Source organism: Denticeps clupeoides, chromosome 7 (assembly GCF_900700375.1).
Source record: "Denticeps clupeoides chromosome 7, fDenClu1.1, whole genome shotgun sequence".
NCBI lineage: Eukaryota > Metazoa > Chordata > Actinopteri > Clupeiformes > Denticipitidae > Denticeps > Denticeps clupeoides.
Genome location: NC_041713.1, coordinates 19,640,882 through 19,662,832, shown reverse-complemented (window position 1 = coordinate 19,662,832; position 21,951 = coordinate 19,640,882). Strand labels below are relative to the sequence as shown.

The 21,951-nt window shown below is 43.4% G+C and overlaps 2 protein-coding genes across 3 annotated transcripts in view; both read right to left on the bottom strand.

The window, feature by feature from the left end:
* Positions 1 to 2,407: 2,407 nt before the first annotated feature.
* rab5c (RAB5C, member RAS oncogene family) lies at positions 2,408 to 11,609 on the bottom strand. Of its 2 annotated transcripts, XM_028985726.1 has the most exons (7): positions 11,447 to 11,609; positions 9,712 to 9,795; positions 8,794 to 9,116; positions 6,090 to 6,241; positions 4,339 to 4,461; positions 4,041 to 4,134; positions 2,408 to 3,702 (listed from the first exon to the last, which is right to left on the bottom strand). In XM_028985726.1, the coding sequence occupies exons 3-7, from the start codon at positions 8,957 to 8,959 to the stop codon at positions 3,575 to 3,577; spliced, it is 663 nt and encodes a 220-aa protein (XP_028841559.1). In that variant the 5' UTR covers positions 8,960 to 9,116; positions 9,712 to 9,795; positions 11,447 to 11,609; the 3' UTR covers positions 2,408 to 3,574. The 2 variants fall into 2 exon arrangements, with proteins under 2 accessions (XP_028841559.1, XP_028841558.1); XM_028985725.1 differs by lacking the exon at positions 9,712 to 9,795.
* Positions 11,610 to 13,441: 1,832 nt separating this feature from the next.
* Positions 13,442 to 21,951, bottom strand: part of kcnh4a (potassium voltage-gated channel, subfamily H (eag-related), member 4a) — a 33,250-nt gene continuing 24,740 nt past the window's right edge. The window contains exons 12-17 of the mRNA XM_028986038.1: positions 20,855 to 21,054; positions 20,735 to 20,773; positions 18,371 to 18,732; positions 18,122 to 18,207; positions 15,460 to 15,536; positions 13,442 to 15,370 (exon numbers count right to left, since the gene is read on the bottom strand). Of these exons, the coding sequence (XP_028841871.1) occupies positions 14,486 to 15,370; positions 15,460 to 15,536; positions 18,122 to 18,207; positions 18,371 to 18,732; positions 20,735 to 20,773; positions 20,855 to 21,054 (1,649 nt within the window). The 3' untranslated portion in view covers positions 13,442 to 14,485. The remainder of the gene's footprint in view (positions 15,371 to 15,459; positions 15,537 to 18,121; positions 18,208 to 18,370; positions 18,733 to 20,734; positions 20,774 to 20,854; positions 21,055 to 21,951) is intronic.

Here is a 21,951-nt window from a genome sequence, read left to right as displayed (position 1 = left end):
TGTAAATAAATCCTCGCTGCTGCCACTCGACGGCGGTGCCGCTCCACTGACTCACGGCGAAGCAGGAGCCGCACCGTGAAGCGACCTACTCATCAGAAAAAAAGTCAAACGGATGAATGAGTTCATTTTACGTAAATGTAATATAATGGTTCATCTGCAGGCTCTTGAAAATGTCCAGAGAGAGGAGTATTTCGGATGTCGGAGAGGAGCAATGTCCATGGAGCAGCAGAGGCGTATGGCCTGGCCTGAGGGATGGATTGTAATCCATCTGTGGGCCGTACATTCTGACATGGAGTGTAGGTTGCTTTTGCAAGTCAGAAGTAGGATTGCCAGTGCAGGTGGGTGAGTGTAGGAGTGATGTGTTACCATGGATTTGTGCTAGTGAGAATTATGGCAGCTGAGTGGGACTTTGGTGGGATGACCAAACATTAAGAGCTTCAGATGCAGACCAAAAGTCTGGAGATGTTCCTGAGGTTTCTTCCAGAAAGCAGATTCATGACTACTTACAATTTGACTGAAATGACACACAGGTAGATGTGGATATGGATGTAGAGATGGAGAATCCATTCACATCAAGGAGAAAGCAACTCACTTTCTGAAGCAGTGGCTACAAGCAGAATTTCAGTTTTATTGTTGTTCAGCTTGAGAAGGTTTTGATTATAATGACACAGTTGACTAGAGTTGGAGTCACTTATTAATTGCTTTTGTGTGTGTATGTGTGTGTGTGTATGTTAATGGAAACTTCTCACTGCTCACTGCAGTTTTGACTTATTACAGTTCACACATCTGCGGCTGATACTTGAAACGATTGATTTTTGCAATCATTGCCCTCGATTGAATTAAAAACTATGATATTGTTGGACAAAACACATTATTGACATGGAGACGTCACTGCAATCAGAAGAAAAGGAACCAACACAATGACAAAAAAACAAACAGCTCCTGCGTTGTCTGGGTGACATTACTAATCTTCTTTTTCTGCCTTTGGATGCTCCTGTTAGGGGTCGTCACAGCTGATCAACCAGTCTGGTTGTCATCAACATAGCAAAGGTTTTCACAGGATACCCTACATTCCTCCCCAGTGGCTGGTTTAGGTGCCATTGTTGTCACTATAGTCAAGTGGTCACATCTGCTGGTACCCTTTCACAAAAACAGCATCCCGATTATTCCATATTTAATGCAAATTTGCTTTTGATTGTTCTGATTCAGCTGAAACATTTAGGATATTAACAGTAAATAAAAATGTGATGGCTGAAGTGATTTATTCGTCATTTATTTATTTTCTACACCAGTTGCGAATTTCGTCCACTCCTCCTGAACAGCTTTGTAGGGTGTTTTCTGCACATTACATTTTAAAGATCTTTCAATGGAATTAAAATTTGTGCTCATAGTCCAATGTTATTTACCAGACGTTCTTGAGTGATTTCATTATTCTGATGGAGAATGACCTGTGACCTGTGCCAGTGGCTAAAAGCCCCATTGACATAGATAGACGCTTCATGATCAGTGGCATCTTACACTGACATCCATATTGCAAGTTGCATCTCCGTTAAATAGTCTAGTAAAGAAACTAAGTAGAAATGGTCAAGATGTCTCATTTTCTTGTGCTGTGTTAACTGCTGCGTATTTGTGATAAAATGCATGAGCCTTTTTCAGACCTTTTACACCCCCTGCCTTCCCCTTTACAAAGATCTCAAACCTCAGGTTCTGAAAGGATGTGGACTTTGGGGGTTCTCTCCCTGGCAGGGGCGGCCCTAGACTATTTGGTGCCCTGGGCGAACACCCAGGGCACCAAATGGGAACAACATAAAACATATTAAGAATTGTGCATGTGTGGCAGAACCATACTGAATTGAACCAGATAAACATACATGGGGCTTTCAGCTTTACTTGTCCGCATTCCATTTGTGTTAATTTTGCACTCCAGCATCAACACCCATCCTCCAACTCGAGGATCACCACAATGTAATCTAATAGATGCACAGATGAGTTTTTTTTTCCTTTTCTGCAATTTCACACAGCCCAGGAAAGAAATAGAATATCACAAGTAACTCCTTGTGGAATAATGAGCTTGGACTGACAAAATCGCCTCCCTCCCCTTTCCATAGGTTGCAGCAGCAGCAAGCAGGTGCACCGTGGCCCTCACAATCACTTTTGAAAGAATTTAGAAAACATATTGGTGCAAATTCTAAATCTACACCACAATGCCTGGCGCTTTTGTGTTAGTTGGTTTGTTTTTATATTCGTTTTATTTTGAGTGGCTTCAGGACGACTCTTCTGAGGAATTCCATTTTGGAATTAGGCTAATAAAGAGTTATACACTGTGAATACTTTCCTAACACACTGTATATGAAATCACAAATAAAAAAAATAAAAAAACTAACAAATGAGTGCATGAATACTTCAGTAAAGTGTAAATGGTTCAGTTCTTTTAATAAGGACATGGCAAATGACATCTTATGCTTTATTTACAGTGTTTGAAAAGCACTTCAACATGTTTTTTTCCACAGTTTATGCTTGCGAAGGTTATCTTGCAGTGCCCTTCATGTAAAGAGTTACCAAATATACAAAGTACAGAGTACAACAGTTCATTGTGAATTTGGTCAGATAGAAACAAATCTTCTCTTACTAGTAGTATTGTCTTTTTTTATTTAATATTTGTAATCTGATCTGCATATATGAATGATTCAAACAATTCTTTAATGCTTAAAAAAATGTCATTCATGTAATGACAAGTTAATGCACTATATACGCAATATGATATTTGATTGGGAGGGGGGAAAAATATTGAACCTATTAAATCATATTCCTTGTGTGCCAAAACAGAGTAGTAATAGTAATATAATCATCATATTAAAAATAAAAAGAATGATAATGAAATACAGAATCTACAGTGGCAAAATCTGAAATGGAAATGCATACTTCCCCCCTCCCTGCCCGTCTCTCTTATTCATCTGTAGTTTCTTCCCGCCCATTTTTTCCCCACATAAGTGACCAGTAGCGACAAAGGGTGTTAAGTGTACCATGATTGGAGTGAGATGGGAGTCCGATCAACAAGGAGACACAACTGAAATACTGTTTTAGGGGGCCATGGGGAGAAAGAGAGAGAGAGAGGAAGGGAGGAAAGAGACGGACGAAGGGCGATCTCCTTTTAGCTGCTGTTTCGATTTAATGGGACCCTATAGAAACGCGAAGACGAAGTGCCAGTTTCTTCAGATAAATGGGACTGGTTACGTTTTGCCCTCACCTCCTGTCTGCCATGTCAATTACACAGGTCAAGTGCATCTGCCGTCAGACAGTCAGTCGGGTTAGTGGCCACAAAGTTTAGCTGTTTGGGAGTGGGGCTGTAGCTTGAAGTTCCAATCATCAGCTATCATGCACTGATGCAAAATAGTCGAGTTAGGCGGACGTAAAATTTGTACGTCTGACCGAATTGCACGGATGTGTGTTTGGGTTGGTGGTGCGTTTGTGTGATAGACACTTCACACGGGCGTCAACTGAAACTGTCTGCTGGTGTGCCTGACTTGATACTGTCGGTGGTTTGTTGTAGCTGGCATGTGAACTGGTCGATGAGTTAGTTCCCGCTGCTGCAGCACTGGCCACTTCTGCTTGGAGAGGCGGTCTCCTGCAGGTCTACACCTCCCCTGGCCCGCCCACCAGCACCAGCTCCTCCCTGTGGCTCGTTCTTCGGCAGTTTCTTAGCTAAAGGAGAGAGCGAGAGAGAGAAATAAAGTTCTCATAATGCACTGCTTATTTTGCCAGTATGGCCCACAACATTACAGCTTTCTGAGTTCAATTCAGGAACAAGACAACTAGAACAATTGTTTTTTTTAACAGTATAGACATGAAGACCGATGTCACCAGTGCAACACAAGAAATGTTTTTAAATGTGAAGGGCCAGACACTTCTAGGGCAGAATAATGAGTATTTTGAATGACTTGGTTGTATATTAGTATTATTAACGCTTGATTTCTCAGTAACATTTTCATGAAATGCAGTCCAGGTGCATGAAACATGACCAACAGTGCACTGTATTCTACCTATGGCCATGAAGATCTCGTTCACGTTCATGGCGGTCTTGGCTGAAGTCTCCATGAAAAGCAGGCTGTTGTCATCTGCATAGGCTTGTGCTTCCTGAGACAAGGACAAATACAATCAGACCTCCAATTCACAAGGTCTTATTGCCTCTAGCATTATAACCTGGCTAAACAGTATGACACTGCTACCAGGGTCAGTAAATAAGTAACCGCAATTAGGACTAAAGACAGATCTGATTCATACTAAAAGAAGGAGAGGCTGGATAACACACACACAGAAAAATGAAGATGACAGGTTTACCTGGAAGTCAACAGCTCGCTTGTTGGCAAGATCAGCCTTGTTCCCTGCCAGAGCAATGACTATGTTTGGACTGGCCTGCCTCTGGAGCTCCTTCACCCAGTTCTTTGCACGGGCAAATGTGTCCTGGGATCAATAAAAAAAACAAAAACAAATATTTCACACTATAGTAGATATTCACAAACACTTTGCATTCAAATTAAAGGTTCAATAGGATACATACAGGAATATACATACATTTGCAATTAAATAAAAACCCAACCAGCTTCTGAATTATAATTTAATACACAAATGCGCTTTTCAAAGGTCATGCACATTTCCTACTGTCTTGCTGAACCTACTGTCTTGCTGATTTACCGAAAAAAATGCAACTCACAATGCCCCTTTTAAGCATGGTGTCACCACCAGGAGACAGCAAATTCATTTAATGTCTAATGTCATACAGGGCATCTGGAAAGCGCATAATTTTAATTAACTATAGCGAATAGAGAATATTATTAAATAAATAAGTAGTGGCAATTGATAGAGAAACATTTGCTGATGCACTAGATATAAACATATCTGAATACAGCCAATTCTATTGCTTTATTAATTGGTTTATTAATGTTTTGAGCCATAATATGATTATTAGAATCATATTATGCCTTTAAATTATATTATTTGCCTTTAAATTATATTTAAATAGATAATTCCATTAATTTACATATACCAGTCATTTACAACATCAACAATGATTGGACAATGTGATCAATCTGATGAAAACAATAGTTTTCTATCAAAACTGAGAGTCTAAACTTTTTCAAAGGTAGTGTAACCATACCCATTTCAGCATTTGATGAGATCATTAAATCAGTGCTAGAACAACATTAAATTCCCTTTTCCCTATTATCAAACCTTCATCACTTCCTCTTTCTGTTCTTCTGGCAAAGGTCACAGCACAGCACAACTGCACCCAAATCCAGCTGCGTGAAGGTGCTTTACAGGGAGCAAAGGCTGATTTGCTCCATAACTACCTGCCAATCATCAACTTTTTAACTGACAGCTGGAGCCCAGAGCTCAGCTGACCAAGAAATGACGTCTCTGCAGAGCCTGCAGCAGGGTGCACATGTGTTTTGACTGGTCAGAAAATCCAACATTCCCAACAACAGGCACAGCGGAAAGGCAACGGTCCAAACCCCTTTCAGAGATGCTTTCAGGCTTTCAGCAGATATCGACATTTGTGGGCATCCATGGGCAAACACATCTTTATGTGGTTCCTGTTAAATTAAGTTCTATTTAAGACATTTTTTGGTGCTGTTGGTCCTGAACGCCCGTATTTTACACTTTGATTTTACTAATGAGCAGTAAAATGGTTGCTGTTCATTCCACGCTGAGCTGACGCCACGAACACCAGAACAACGCCGGGTTCAGGCGTCCGTGTGAACGAGGCCTTAATGAGGACACCGACTATCACGGCCTTTAAGAAGGAAAAATCAAAACCACTGCTGATGCAATTTAATAAGCAGGCCCTGCAGACAACATATTATATTATCTATTCACTACAGAGGAAAGGCCTAATGTCTAGCTGCGGGTCTGACTGGGGACTAAGAGCTCTGAACCTGGTCTGATTAATTTAATATGAGGATCAGCCAAAACGTTTTCCACGACCCCGCAACATACTGGCACTTTGTGGATGTGACTGGACACTGCTAGGCTACTTAGGACCCATACGATCATGCAGTCGGCTGTAATGAACGTGAAGGAGCCCATCTTACTGTGTTGGTGATGTCGTAGACTACAATAGCCGCCTGAGCTCCTCTGTAGTACATGGGAGCCAGACTGTGGTAGCGTTCCTGTCCTGCTGTGTCCCAGATCTCAAACTTTACTGTTGTGTCATCCAAACAAACCGTCTGTGTGAGAAAAGCCGCTGTGGAGAGGCAGAGGAAAAACATGATCAAGCGAGAAACAGAAGAAAAACCATCAAATACTGCAAATGCCTGCATGTCAGCAAACATTGGGTTCAAATCCTGAGGTCCCCTTAAATCAGGGTACCGTCCCCACACTCTGCTCCCCGGCGCCTTTCATGGCTGCCCACTGCTCACCAAGGGTGATGGTTAAATGTGATGGTGATAATGGTGATGAAATGGTGATGTTCACATTGTGTCACCGTGTGCTGTGGTTGCTGCGTATCACAATGACAATAACAATCATTATCTATTTAATATTAATGACAAAGCATTATATTTATATTTAAAATATAAACTTAATGCTTATTCATTATATTTAACCTGGCAAATTGGTGTATTGGTCACACAATATATAAAAAAAAACGGATTAATCAGTTTTTTTTTCCTAAAAAAATATCACTGTAGTGATTACGATGTTACAGCAAAAACATCGTAATTCATCTTAGTTGATGCACTGAATATCATGTCAGAATATGTATTTCAGGAGAGTCAAATTACTGATCAAGGGAATGACTGAAACGGTGTGTGGAAGGCAATCATTTAAAAAAATTATGAACTTCAACATTTGGTGAATGGGGGTAGAAAACGGACAGTAGAAAATGGACACTTTAAAAGTGAAAATGTAAGACAATGCAATTAAAACAACAAGCCATAGACTAAAAAAAGCGGTGAAAAGCTCTTGTTGGTGAGACAAATGTGCAGCCATGGAAAAAGGTCACAGTTGCAGATTTAACCTGTCTGAGGCCCTACCCTGCAAGCCTGTGGAGGAAGTACTATGACCTAGGGCTGCTTCAGATGGTCAAACGTGGCTTCAACATTACATGGAAATGAAAATGAAGTCAGCTGACAAAGCCTGAAACAACTAGTCGCTTACTCAACAACGTCAATCATTTAAAAAATGTCGTATTACAGCAACAAGTCCACAGCATCTCCACCGATGTTCATTTGTAACTGGAACGCACTACAGGAAGTGCTTTTGACGAAGGAGGGGGCGTGAATCATGGCGGAACTGATTTCTCCTTCCACAGCGGCATAACTTTGTTTTTGTTTTGTGCACCTTTTATTCTTACTTCTATTTGGACTGTGACAGATTATTTGCACGTTGTCTTTTGTAACCCGTTTTTAACGTTTACTTCCTCCTGGGGAGGGGTGCCTAACAGAAAATAACTCAGAAGGGGGAATTTTTACACGTTAAAACAGAAACCGAACTGGGTAACATTTACAGGTGAGCAGATCCAAGCTGGAGAGGTGAAACATGAACCACTTACACCAAAGACTAATTGGAAAAATGAAAACCAACACGTTAGCAGAATAATCGTTAGTTTCAGACCTACACTAACCATTCATTTATTTTTATTTTGTCGTCTTTTTCAAGACAACAATGCCAGGATTCATCAGGCTCTAACAGTGAATGAGTGGCTCGGGGAGCACGGAGAATCTTTGTGATGTGCTGGAGAAGCTGCGAACGAATGCAGCTCAGGGATGAAATGACAAGTTTACTGGAACAAGGCTGCGGTGAGTGTCTTACCAAAAGGATCGGGACAATCTTCCAAAATCGGCAACTTGTTGAATTTAGTCAGTCGTTCGTGAATGTATTTTTTTCTACTGTTGGAAAATTACACAAGATCCCATCTGAAACGCTGATGCCGTGCCGAGCGACCACAGCTCCCATGACTACTCCCCTTACTCCAACCAGACCAGATACAGCGTGCCGTTACACCGCAGGCTGTATGATCGGCCCTGCGGAATCCTGGGAGTGTCCATCTCACACGGACCACATTCCAATACCGAACGGGCGCCAGGTATAGCTTCAATTAAGAATGAAATAACACTAGTAATTATTAATAAAGCAACTAATTCATGTACATGAGCAAGTTACGCCCAGTAGAGTGCTTATTCAGCGCATTTAGTCTCATGATCTCTTCCTCATAACCACTGAGAACCTTTGACCAGGCTGCTGAGGTCAGGATGATGAACGGGAGGGAGGAAAGCGCTGACGTTTTCCTCAGCCGGCGCTGGAGTAAGCATCTAGTATCCTGCCTGTCCAGGCCCGGCCCTGACACCTCCCGTCTCACCACCAAAGCGGGTGGAGTTCGGGGGGCTAGAGGGGTCGAAATTCTCAGTGTCATGGTCTTCTCTGAGCCCGCTTTAGTAAAACCTTTACAGAGGAGGGGAGATCACTTCAAATACACACACACACACACACACACACACACACACACACACACACACACACACACACACACACACTCAAAAACTGCAGCATCCAGCACAGATGCTTCAGATGCAGGAAGCCACCATTGTTGGTCAGTTTCCTTCCTTCTCACAGCAGACATATTTCAGCACCCTTCTGCTCTGTTCAACTTGTGTGAATGTATGCAGCTCGTGAGGCAGTCATGTGACCCGGTCTTTCTCAGAAACCAGCTTTTCTGCTTCACTTCAGAAGCTCTACAAACACACACACACACACACACACACACAGAGTAAAGAAAGGAAGGAGCCGGGACGTTACCTCCGATGGTGCTCTCCTGGTACTCGTGAAACTGTCCTTTGACAAAGCGCAACACCAGACTGGACTTCCCCACTGCAGACTCTCCCAGCAACACCAGTTTGAACTGGCAAATCTTATTCCCCGCTGCCGCCCCATTGGTCCGCGCCGGCCCTCCGCGACCCGCCATGTTGGATTGGGAAGAGCTACCCCAGGAAAAGGAGGCCGGACTGGCGTTGGTGGGAGGATAAGGTCAGGGTCTGGAAGCCTCCCGACAGAAGATGGAGGGCGAGGTGTGCCGTGCCGGGACGATGGCGAGACACCAGCCGGAGGACGACCAGAGGAGTCTGAAGTATACACAGTGAAGAAAAAAAAACAATAATCCAGGGTCATTTTGAGCTTTATCCCTTCAGGTAATTATTATTTCAACCAAGCTCATCGCTGATAAAATTACAGCCATTACTCCACAAGGGCATAAACTCTCGGGATTTATCCCTGTTATTAGTGTATATAGAGAGGGAGGAGCAACACTTTTATAAAACGACATACAAACAAAAGCAGGATTTCCAGTCTAATCCAGAGCATGTGACCAGATATCACTCACGCAGGAACGGGCACGTTAGTGATCACACACACACACACACACACACAACAATGGCCTCAGTTCCACCGGGGACGTCCGGAGAAGAGACGAAGCGGAGGAATCGATCGGCTGTCCTCTGGTCTGATCAGCCATTTCCTCACAGGAAGAAGCCCAGGGGGATTTCGGGCCAATTCAGCATGCCGGCGTTTCGCGGCGTTTCTTAATGGCGCAGAAATGGAAGTGGGTCGCCAGGGCGGGAGGGGGGGATGAAATATTTATGTTAAGTCCTTTGTTGTGCTACGTTCTGCTCGCTAACAGGGTGCTTTACGAACGCGGCGGTTCTCGAGAATATTACTCACGTAGGAATTTGTGATGCCTCAGCAGCTCAGAGCTGCTTACAACACTGAGGCTACAACGGGTCTCAAACACGATTTCTTCTTCCTCTTTTGGTCCGAGTGACACACACACACACACAAAGACACAAAGAAACACAAAATTCACTTGGACAAAATCCATCTGACGTAATACTACTGAGCAAACTGCACACAAAGTCATCGTTTCACATATTTCATATATTCAATAGTGTATATATTGATACGGGTTTATTTGTAAAATACATATTTTCTGCTAAATACAAGCAACACAAATACATAAAATTCAGCAGATAAAGCGTCCAGATGTTAGAGGAAATGACCTCTGGTGTATTTACCAGTTTTCAGAATTTACCCGCCCATCACCTACAACCCACAAATGGCATCAACCTACAAACAACCGAACAGAAATATACCGAGACCCAAGCCAGCTGTCAATATGACAATATGAATATTCAAACTGTCATCACGTCATGTGGTGACAACATGACTACACAAGCCGGACCAGCGGCGAATAAACGGGGCGTGAGGCAGCCCCGCACTACACACCGCGCCGAGATAAGGCGGGCCGACGAGGACGTCAACTGAAATCAGGGTGTGGTCGCAGGGGGACCCCGCCTGTCCCACTTGCTGGGTTCGTGTATTCGGTTTCCCGGCGTCGAGGTGCACTTCCCAGAATGCCCCTGCGTCAGCCTCGATATTCAACAGGTCCGCATTTCTGGTCCGCCACAAGGTTTCACTTCAGCTGCAGGTCGCGACAACCACGCATTCCACCACACCGTACACACCTACGAGCGTGTGTGTCAGCTTATGGTCACAGCGCATAACTACCAGGAAACATTAGCCAGAATAAAAACTCGTAAGACGCGTGTCTGGTAATGACGCACCTCTGCCTCCGTGCTGACAATTCGGCCGAGCAGATGGTCAATACGGCTGACCGTGGTCCGACCCAGACAGCACGGTGACAAAGAGAGCGGTGGCTGCGCGCGAGGTGATCTGTAGGTGACAAACCCCTCCTTTTCGCCAGACTCTACCAGGCTTACCAGCTCGCCACCGAACCGCAGGCGGGCCGGGACCCCCGAGGCACAGACACTTCCTGGGAGCCAAGGGCCCTCCGTCCACACACCGAGGACAAGGCCTGAAGTCCGAGCTTATCTCGTCACCTCGGTCATGACAGTCAGCTGACTGTACTGGCACAAGTCACACGATTATATATATAAAAAAGTGCCACCACGGGCAGATTGGAGCAGGAATGTGCTTTGTAGGTCATTATAACCGCGAGTGGAGGAAAGTCGAGCGCTGACGCAGCCGCACACGACCGCAAACGAGCAGAACGGGAAAAGTTTCGGCGCAGCGACGAGATTCTCAAAAAAAACGATAAAAACAAGCCAGTTACAGGCGAATACGCGCCGCGGCTTCTTCTTTTTTTCGGCACTTATCGCAAAGCTACAAAACGGCGCGACGCGGTCACACGACGTAAAGAAAACGAATTAAAGACGCAGCGCCACGACTCCGCTCGCCGACCGCGATTCAGCGGGCGACAGCTGGCCGGTTACAGGGACATGGAGTCCCCGGGCACGGAGCGCGGCGTGCGGAGGCTAGCTCTCCCGCTAGCCGCGTCAGATTGGAACGGCGACCGTGGCCGGGCAGCGGTGGAAAGGGATCACATGACAGTGGCCATTCTGGACAAAAAAAAAAAACAGGCGGCGCGGCAAAAGCTTACCGGCGGACACCGGGGCAAGGTTACCGGGGGCTCCGCGGAACGAATTCTCCCCCCACCCCCGAGAAAAGCTCCGACTCCGCGCTGTTTTCCTCTTTCGCAGCTCACGGCGACTCCGCATCAGAGGGCACGGCCTTCTCTTCCGCCTACGGCCGCCCGACTTCCGGGATCCGCCCACCGACCAATGGGAGGAGCTGTTGTTTTTTTTGACAGCGGCCGCGCTCCAATCGGCGCTCTCCGTTCCGCTCACCGGTAGCAGTTGGCGGAACGTGGCGACGGACTGCGTGCTTTATTTCTCACACGAAGAACCTGTTTGCTGAACCGCAACGCTTTCGTTTTGCTCGGCGTCTCACGGGTCTCTCTCCCCCCGATAGTGCCGTTCCCTGCTGGGTAGAAGGCAGGCCAGACGCTGACTGCTAGTCAAACAACCAATCGTGTGTGCAACTTCTCCTCCTGCGCTACTAGCTGTTCAAACTAGTTAACAAATACACATTACACCTCTCACAGAGACGAGACATTAACAGTTCTAACCAGTAACCAGTTCTAAAGACTGCCGTTCAAGATAATATAACAACGGATATTTCACAGATTTTCACGTTCATGTCTGCATGATTGGCACCTATCAGTCCTTCGCAGGTGGGCCATTTATATGGATACACCTTAATAAAATGGGAATGGTTGGTGACATTGAACACATTTTATAAGTGGTCAGAAACTTGGAAATAACTCATGAGAGAACTAAGTTGTTTTTCTTGTGAAATTTCCAATAAATTTGATGTGTCACATGACCCTCTTCCTAATGAAAAAACAAAAGTTGGATCCAATGGTCGACTTCAAAATGGCCACTATGGTCACCACCCATCTTGAAAGTTTGCCCCCTCACATATATTAATGTGCCACAAACAGGACGTTAATATCACCAACCATTCCCATTTTATGGCCCACCCTGTATATGCACGAGAGGTGAACTTTTGGTCGAGCTTTTAAAGAATATGTGACTTATTAATATTATGACCATTTTATGCATGAAACAGGAGGTAATATTTCTGACAGTGTTTGAGGTAGAGGGCCGGGGGATGAAGAACCCTGCTTGTATTCTGGCCCTAGATTCAAGTACAGACTTATTGCCACTTGCCACCAAAGGATGGCACTATGGTCCAGTTATGGTGTTTTTAAAGATAAATTCCAATGCATGAATTTCATTAAATAGAAAATAAAAAAAGAAGAAGACGATCACAGAAAAAGAAAAAAACACACACATCTCCTGATCATAACCCATTATAAGATGGGTCGAATACTGTGCTCAGTCAATTAAAACATTCAAAATGATTTAGTTATTTGACTGGAGCAGCGGTGTAAAGCATTAATGTATACATGCAGCATTGCATTTGTTTAAAATGATAAATGAAGCGCAGAAGTCGGACCATTATAGGATGTACCATAAACTGGATAGAGAAGGCTTCAAGAAACTCTGGGGTAAAAACAACGACCAAAGAGTGGGTGCATAGAGAGTGAGAGAGAGAGAGAAAGGGGGAGGAAGTATGCAGCTTTATCTGAGACAAATAACCCCTTGTCCACATGTAGACGTTCTTGATCTCCTGCGCGGATGTGGCGGTAGGAAGGGGTCCGCGATGACCTACAAAGGGAGCAGACGGGGCAAAGCATCCGTGTAATGAGTTCTCAGCAGCATGGGGTCCTCAGTGGTGGCTCCGGCACAGCCATGTGTTCCCTTACATTCAATAAGATCAATCTACCCACCACAGTGGATTTGGGGAGGGGGACGCAGATAATGATGTCACCGCGCAACGGGCAGCTGATGCTTCTAATCGCCAATGTTTTCGTGAGCCTGGGGTCGTGAGGTCTGCGGCGACGATTGAAATAAACATGTTTATCCGTTGCTTCGCTCAGTTTAATGACCACTCAGTCAGGTGGCGTGTAGAAATATGACCCATGCATGAAATATGACGAAGAACACAGTAAATAGGGTACAGTGCCCAGTTTATTTTGTTGTTTTTTTTGTCCCCACTACATTGTCAGGTGAAATATGTTCTGGCTTTCTTTGTTCATTTACATATTTTTGTTTAATTGGAAATTATACAAAATATAATATTTCAGCATTTTTGAAATATATTAATTAAATGTAAACAAAGCACACAATAAATATTAAAGTAGGTGTATAATTTTAGTTTTCACATTTTTAAACCATGTGCAGTCGTCCATAAGCAAAATACGTACAATTACATAAATACAAACATTCATCTGGTGTAGATTTCAGGTCCTCTGTGCAGCATTGTTTCATTCAGTAGCTTCAGTGCAAAGATTACAAAAGCTGTATGACTGAGCGTAGACAAACTGGGGAAATTTATCAGGACTTTTTTAATGCCCCCGAATGTGGTTAGTGGTACCACGCCCCGATATAATACAAAATATGCAGATGGATTATCAGTGCTTTTATATTAAGGAATTTTAGAGAATATTAAAGAACATGTGAATGTAACATTCCTGAACACACATGCTTTTATCTTATGGAATGTGTATTCCCCTAGCTTTGGTTTAAGTTATACCATGGTTATCCCTGTCTACAGTTGATGCACTGCTGAATGGGCCGATCTGATCTGTTTGGCCCACTGTCACCTGCATGCAATGCATTAACATGTTCAGAAAGCCAATAAAGATCCAGGAGACACCTGCATGCAAACCAGTTCTCCACTGAAACTCTTATCCTCTGTAGAGGCGTTCTTTAAGTGGGATTTTTTTTCTAGAATATTATCACAATTGTGTCAATTGTGGATGCACACCAGATCTGGACCAGATCCTACATGTATTGACTTCTGAAGCTCCTTGTCTGGTCATTAAATAACTAATTTATGTTCCCGTTCATATATTTTTTCAATGTAAAACAGCACAGATGTACAGAGAGAAGCACACATGCAGGTTTTCATGCAAATCCCATTTCTAATCGCATTGTGTAGTTATATACGTGTCCCTTCGATATGTATGTGTTCCAGGAGAAATGAGACTCAAAGTATGCAGATGCTACACTCATGGAGGACCAGTTCCTGATGCTTCTCCTTTGGGAGTGACTAGTGGGTCATGTGTATGGACCGGACTGGACCCCACTAGGTCATTTTTCCTGGTACATGTAGGATATATGCGGGTCAGCTGCTGCTCATGGGCTGACCCAGGAACACAGATGCCAGCGGGTGTCGGGTGGCTCACAGCAGTGTGAAGCAGCGACTGGCCAACTGGACCGAGAGAAGTGTGGACAGGCGCTGGCATTCCAGACTGTGGTCTTGGGAACTCCAAAGTTGCTGGAAAGCTTAGGGAAGGATGGGACTGACTGAGGCTGTCGTGGGAACAAAGAGGGTGGATGGCGCTCTCTGCTGCTCTAGAACACCTGAAACCTTTCTGCTGAGCCAGAGTGGATCCGGGGAGACCAGAGAAGGCAGAATTGAGGCCCAGTAGACCAGCACCAGCCCCAGCATGTTGCTGGTTCATGTATGGTGAGTTTGGAGTAGTTCTGGAGGTCTGAAAACCTCCCGCACTGTCCCAGTCAGGGCAGCAGGGTGAGTGCGGACTGGATGGCTGAAGTTCTGCCTCCCCTTCCTGCCCTACCACAGAACCCCTGATTTGAGAGTTTTCACAACATCTCCACCCACTCCTGTGCCCTAAAGCATCCATCCTTTGAGCTTCTGGGTGAACACAGGAGCCAGCAGGCATGTTGAAAGCTACTCTGGACTGCCAGTCAGGAGCTGCAGCTGCCAGGGTGTTGTTGGCTGTAGAGTTGGGCACCATCTGGACACCAAAGGCAGGAAAGGAGGACAGGGTTGCGTGCACATGGGGAAGAGGCACATGACTCTGAAGGAAGTGCATCATCTCGTGAAGTTCTTTAGCCAAGGCAGACACCTCTTTGTTCAAATTACTCATCTGTAACCAAAAAACAAAAAATAATCTGTATGAGTTTATTAACATGATGACCTGTTCAGCATTCTTGAAATATCTATTTGTCTCTCTACCTCTTTGTTTAGTTGGCCGATGCTCTGTCTGACCTCCTCTGTTTCCAGCAGCAGGTTTGCACTGACCTGGCAAGGGTCTGTTGGTGGGGATCAAAGCACAGTGAGAGCCCAGTAAGTGATCAAACCTTTAAAACTGTGTTTAATCTAGAAGATGAACCTCTAAATCCTAAAAGGCCTGTTAGTACGTTTAGCAAAATGTAAACTGCATAAACTGTTGGGGTGGTGGACTTCTTTTCTAATACTCAAATTTCTAATAATCAAGACGAAGAAGACCAAGGCACCCTGGGGTTTTTTTGTGGTGCTATTTTAGACAGGGGGGTGGTCACATTATCTTTTCTTGAATTAAATACAGAGGCAAATGGAGGACTGAAATGTGTGACGACTACACCTGTGCTGATTTGATGTGGTTCGTCAATCATCTCTACGGGATTCTCTCATTCTAAAACATTATAAAAAATTGTCTTATGGGTGTCCAAAATAATGACACAGAAGAAATGTGCTCATTGGGTAGTTCATTTTTGCTCTATTGGTTTATTTCTGCAAATCCTGAAGACATCCTGATGTGAAGATAGAAGCAGAGAGAGTGGATTATGTGTTCTGCTGTTTTAGACATTTGGATTGTAACTTAGTCACAAGTTAGTATAGATTAACAAAATGTAATTGCATATGTCAACACGCTTAAACAGAAGATGAATCAAGCTCTGGCAATCTTTATTTTTATGCGTGAGGAGAAGGATTGTAAGCAATGGAATATGAACCTGGTCAAATGCACCAGTCCAATACATGTATCAGATATTGGTCAAATAATGATTAATAAATGCATTGTGTATTGGTAACAGTGTGTCAATCTATGAAACTATTCTGTTCAATGGTAGGTGGTTCTAACGTTTTATCCTTTTTTTATACAGCTCTATAACATCATCAGTAAGGAGGTATCTCACGCTTGCTACACCAACATGTTCCATGGCTAGTTGCAATATCTGCAGCACCTCTTCAAAGCATAACACGACCAAGCATGATGCACATCAATAAGCATCATGCCAAAGAGCAAAACAAAAAGGGTGGATAGTTTAAAGCAGTGTTAACATATATTTTGTTTTATTACAATTTCCTCCTCATTAATATACTAGTATCAAATTGGAACATGGTCTTCAATTGCAAGACTATGACTAATAATAATGACTAATAATAGTTTAATAACAAATCAACAAATAAAAGAAAACATTAAACCTGTCATGTAAAATGTATTGTGCATCTAAACATTTAGGACATGCTATTATCCTGGAAACTATACTCAGTAACATAACATCATATGCTGTTTTTATTCAAACTCTTTCAGTGCACTTTCCTACCCGGGAGGTAGGATTATGTGTAAAGAACCACAATTGTCCTTTTATGGGTTTGACATTTTTCTTGATATAAATTTTAATATTATTATTGTATTCACCTATATTTTTCCTATAATGTGGGTCATTCATGTACCACCTAAGGGTGGTAGTACCCTAGTGGGTAACACACTCGCCTGTGAACCAGAAGACCCAGGTTCAAATCCCACTTAACCCTAAGTTGCTCCAGGGGGGGACTGTCCCTGTAACTACTGATTGTAAGTTGCTCTGGATAAGGGCGTCTGATAAATGCTAAATGTAAATGTAAATGTATTTGTGATGGTGTGTGTGTCCATGTGGTCTTGTGTTTTGTCCTGTGGGTGGCGCTGTGGTTTGCGCGGGAGGAGGAGTTTGATTAATGTGTGTTAAGGGGTTGATTGTTAAGTGAGATGTGCCATGTTCTGTTGTTTACTGGATTAGTTTGTTGCCCAGTTTGAACTGCAAGTGTATTGCTGAAGATGGTCTTGGTCACTTGTCAGATAACAGAGGAATTGATTGTCATGCTGTATGTTTGCATTGGTGAGCGCAGTGAGGTATGTTTATTTTCATGATGTGTATTTAGAATTCTGATTTATGTGTCAAATGTATGGTTATGTGTATGTTTCTGTGTATTTTAATGTAGTTTTCATGGTGCTGTAAACAAACAAAGACTGGATGAGTTTTCAAGAACTTTGAATAAAGCAAAAATAAACTAAGCATCTGTCGAGACTCACTTTGGGATCCAAGGGTTGCTACTGTCATGGTCCACAGAACCAGAACGTGAGCATGTGTAGGAGGAGACGAGGAACCTTGGTGCGGTGGGACACAAGGAGGCAGGTAAGTTCCCTCCGACTTAATATGCGAACGCGAACCGGCGTAAGCCGCACCTCCACACGGATGCTGTCGTTCGTATTAGGGTACAATTTAGGATGGGACAGGACGAGAGGAAGGAATTCAGGAGAGAGGACGAGATAAGGGCAGGAACGAGTGGAGCCGAGTCTCGTTGACGTGTGTCAATCGATGACTGAGCGGCTGGCAGTGGTCATCTTCCGTGTTGCTCCCAGTCACATGGATGGAATTATGTGACAGCTACAGGTTTATACAGCCATGACTAGATCTGTACATGTGAGCTCTGAGGACAGTGCATGTTCACCACTCGCAGACTGTATAGAATTTTGCACTGAGAGATTATTCATTTTCAATGTCCAATTGCATTGGCACTTTTGAGTCATTCATCTAGGCATAAGTGGCAGGTTAAGATTTTAGTGAAGGTCCATATTAACCCCGGGGTTTCTCACCTTTGACCCCGGTGCTCGGTGCGACCTCATTCTGCTCCATGTTGAAGTGAAATGCCCTCCCATTGTCTTCAATTCCATCAACAACCCTGCGGGGACGATAAAACCATCTATCAAGGCAGTGTACACACTTTCTTTGTTTTATTGTGTTATTTAATGACAACATAACTGTGTTTTTTTCCCCTTACAAAGTAATGCAGGAGAGTTGAAACCCTCCCTGAAACCCACGCAACCGGAGTGTTATTTTCAGACCTGGGGCTGAGGTCCAGCGGGCTCACGCAGCTCAGAGAGGGAATGAGCAGCTTGGCTGGCCTGTGGCAGGGGTTGCTGGTCATGAAGTTGGGCACCGTGCTCTGGGACAGCTCCTCAGAGATCGACGGCTGCGGGGACGGGCTTCGACCTCTGGATTGGCTTGGTGAGCGACATAGGTGGAGCATGTTCATGTGTTTAAGCTCCTCCCCCAACAAAGTTGTAAGGGAGCGCTGATACGTAGGCCCGCCCACGCCAGACAACAGGGGCAGTCTGCCAGGTGAAGGAGAGAGGCTAATATCTTTCTTAAGCTCTTCCTCATCTTCTGCCTCAATAATGAAGCGAAGCTTTGTGTCCAAGGGACCCTGCACAAGAGGTAAGAAGAATAATGTTTAATAAAAGAAAAGCATACTCCCTGAAGTGTTGAGGGCATGTCAAATCCACTTTTGCTAGTTAAAACCTCGTTCACATGGATGTCTGAACAAGATGTTTTTCTGCCGTTAGATGAGCGCAGACTGAACGGCGGCCTTTTTTCTTCTCATTAAAGCAAATCAAAGCGTCCTTCCTTCCCCAAGCTTTAGGTTCAGCAGCAGCGTTTACATGGTGCTCGATTGACTGAATGTGTCACATGATTCTATACAGGAACTGCGAGGAACCCAAAGCCTACGGCGCCATATCAGAAGGATTTTCAAAACAAGAATGCAGAATATAGGTTTTAAGAAAGAGATCCATGTTTTCAATGCAGAAGTGGAGAATAAGATGACCCATGTGTAACCATTCCAGATAGAGTAACTACTGACCCCACAGGTAAATACAAGAAACTACAGATGGGGCGTCAGGCTGGCTGTAAACAGCATCAAACGAATGCCAGTGAAGCTACAAAGCTACAAAACACAGCAAAAATGGGAATGGCATTTAGAGGTCATTCATTTTGAATGTCCAAATGGACGAGGCCTAACAGTGATGCCTGAGCAGGAATAAACTCAGAAATCTATTCATTTGTGAAGATGAGTGTTCAGATAATGTAATGTAATGAGCAAATTAACACACAACATTCATGTCTGTTTTATTTTCTATTTCAGGAACCTTAACGAAGGTAAAATTAAATGTTACTGTCATGATCCAGTCCAGCAGGGGTTACTCCGGGTCCGGAGTTTCTTGTTGGTCCTGTGTTATGTTTCCTGATTGTTATCACCTGTGTATGATTGTATAAAGCTGCCCTGTTTCTGTCTGTTCGCTGTCGGGTCATTGTTTGGTGATGTTCCCCTTGTCAAGGCGACCAGTGCCCAGGAAGGGGTGATTGATTGAGAATCAATATGGGCTCCCATATTTAGACTAAGGTTTTAAAAAACAGTTAAAGTACATCTTTGTGGTATCAACAATAACGTCACACCAACAAAAAGGGCTGGGTGGTAGCTAGATATTTCATGTTACTAGATATGCTTCATCATACGCAAGAATGCAAAGTGAAAGCGTGGTAGAGAGCAGTATGATTCCTTCAATTATGACATATTACTAAGTAATTTGATGTACACAATATGCTAATGAAAATCTTTTCAGTGTGCCAACAGTGCACCTAGTTCCACCTTACTTTAAGACCAATACCACCTTGGGCATAAGCCCAAATGCATTTACATTTACATTTACAGCATTCACATTTATGGGTGGTAGTAGCCTATTGGGTAACACACTTGCCTATGGACCAGAAGACCCAGGTTCAAATCCCACTTAGTACCAATGTGTCCCTGAGCAAGACACTTAACCCTGAGTGTCTCCAGGGGGGGACTGTCCCTGTAACTACTGATTGTAAATCGCTCTGGATGAGGTCGTCTGATAAATGCTGTAAATGTAAATGAACCTTGGGCATGAGCCCAAATGCAAAACATTGCTGGGTGCTGCAACACATTGCCCAGTGGCCTGCTCTTGACAGACCTGGAGTGGAGCCACTGTTATGGATTTAGTGGACCCTCAGAAGAGGGTTCTGTAGAAGAGTGTCTGCGCTGGTACATTGTGTTCTATCACTGGAATTGAGGGTTTCTGTGGGGGAGGGGCACAGAACTGGGTACACACAGTCTTTCTGCCCATCGCGTTGCCATGCACAGGCTCACATGAATACTAATACCCATTTCTCCTTGTCCAATTGGGTTCTGTGTTCACTGAAGATCCAGGTCCCATGGAAACGAGCTGCTCCAAAAATGTCTTTTTAGAAGCTCTGGGACAACATTGCACAGGAAGTGGATTTTTTAATGGTTTTGATGCTCAGATGAAGTACAAACTAAGCTTACACCAGGGTGAAAATTATTCAGCAACATAAAAGAATGAATATTTTTGTGTGTATGTGTGCGAGGTGTGCATTTGCTGTTTTACCTGAGAAAGACGTGGAGAGTGTGTAAACCGTTTTACACCCTACATGCAGAAAGAATAGTAGTGTTATTGCTTCAGATAAGAGTGTGTATAACACACACATGTGTTTGGTGATTGTCTCACCTCTCTCAGGTTGTATGTGAGGTTCTGGTGGATGTCAGCAGTGAAGCGGTTCCCGTATTCAGGGTACAGTTCCAGAACCTCGCGGAGCGCCCTTATGCTAATATACTGCAGGTCACAGTAGGTGAGTGCTTTCACATCTGCATTTACCTTTATCACCCGATCACCCGCTGGCAAGTCTGCCCCAATGAGATCACCCTTTCCTGAGAAAATATAACATATAAACACTCAAAATTAAGTATTGCCACAGTCCTGTTCTGATAATACAGTTGCATACACACTTCGAGTAAAGTCAATCATATCAATCAAACATCTAAGATTCCTATAAAGTTATTTAAAGGTACAAATTTGATATATGGCAATTGTCCATCACATGGGGCAGTATTTTATAGAGATTTTTAATCTCCACTATTTCACCAGGAAGCCATCCAGTGAATTTTAATGGTAACATCACTAAATGGAGCCAGAGTACCACTGTTTGAGAACCAAGGCTATCGGGCAAGACTTGATACTACAGTAACTCCCCTTTTTAACACTTTTTACCAGAAATCTTACTTACAGTTAGGGCTGCAACTAACGATTATTTTACTAATCGATTAATCTGTCGATTATTTTTTGATTAATCGTAGAATCAGATAAAAAACAAAACTAAACAAAACAAGAAAAGAAAAGCATTAATTTACAACCCTTTATTCAAAAACAGAACCAAAATCTTTAGAAAGTGCACAAACATGTTGCTTCTTGAGCTGTTATAATAATAAAATAAAATAAAAATGGACTAACACAAAAAACATACACATGTATGCTTTACATCTGCCAAATATAGACCTTTTTTTAATAAAGTGTCACCTGAGCTGCCAGAACGATAAATAATTAATAAAAAAATAATACAAATCAGAAAATGTAACAGGATTTGTTTGAATGTCAGAACTTGTTCTCTACACTACACTGCAGATGCACACACTCGCAGAAGCACACACTCACAAACTCTCACACACACACACACACACACACACTGCAAAAAATGCTTTTCTAACTTAGTAGTTTTGTCCTGATTTCAGTCCAAATCTCTAAAAAATCTTAAATCAAGATACATTTAC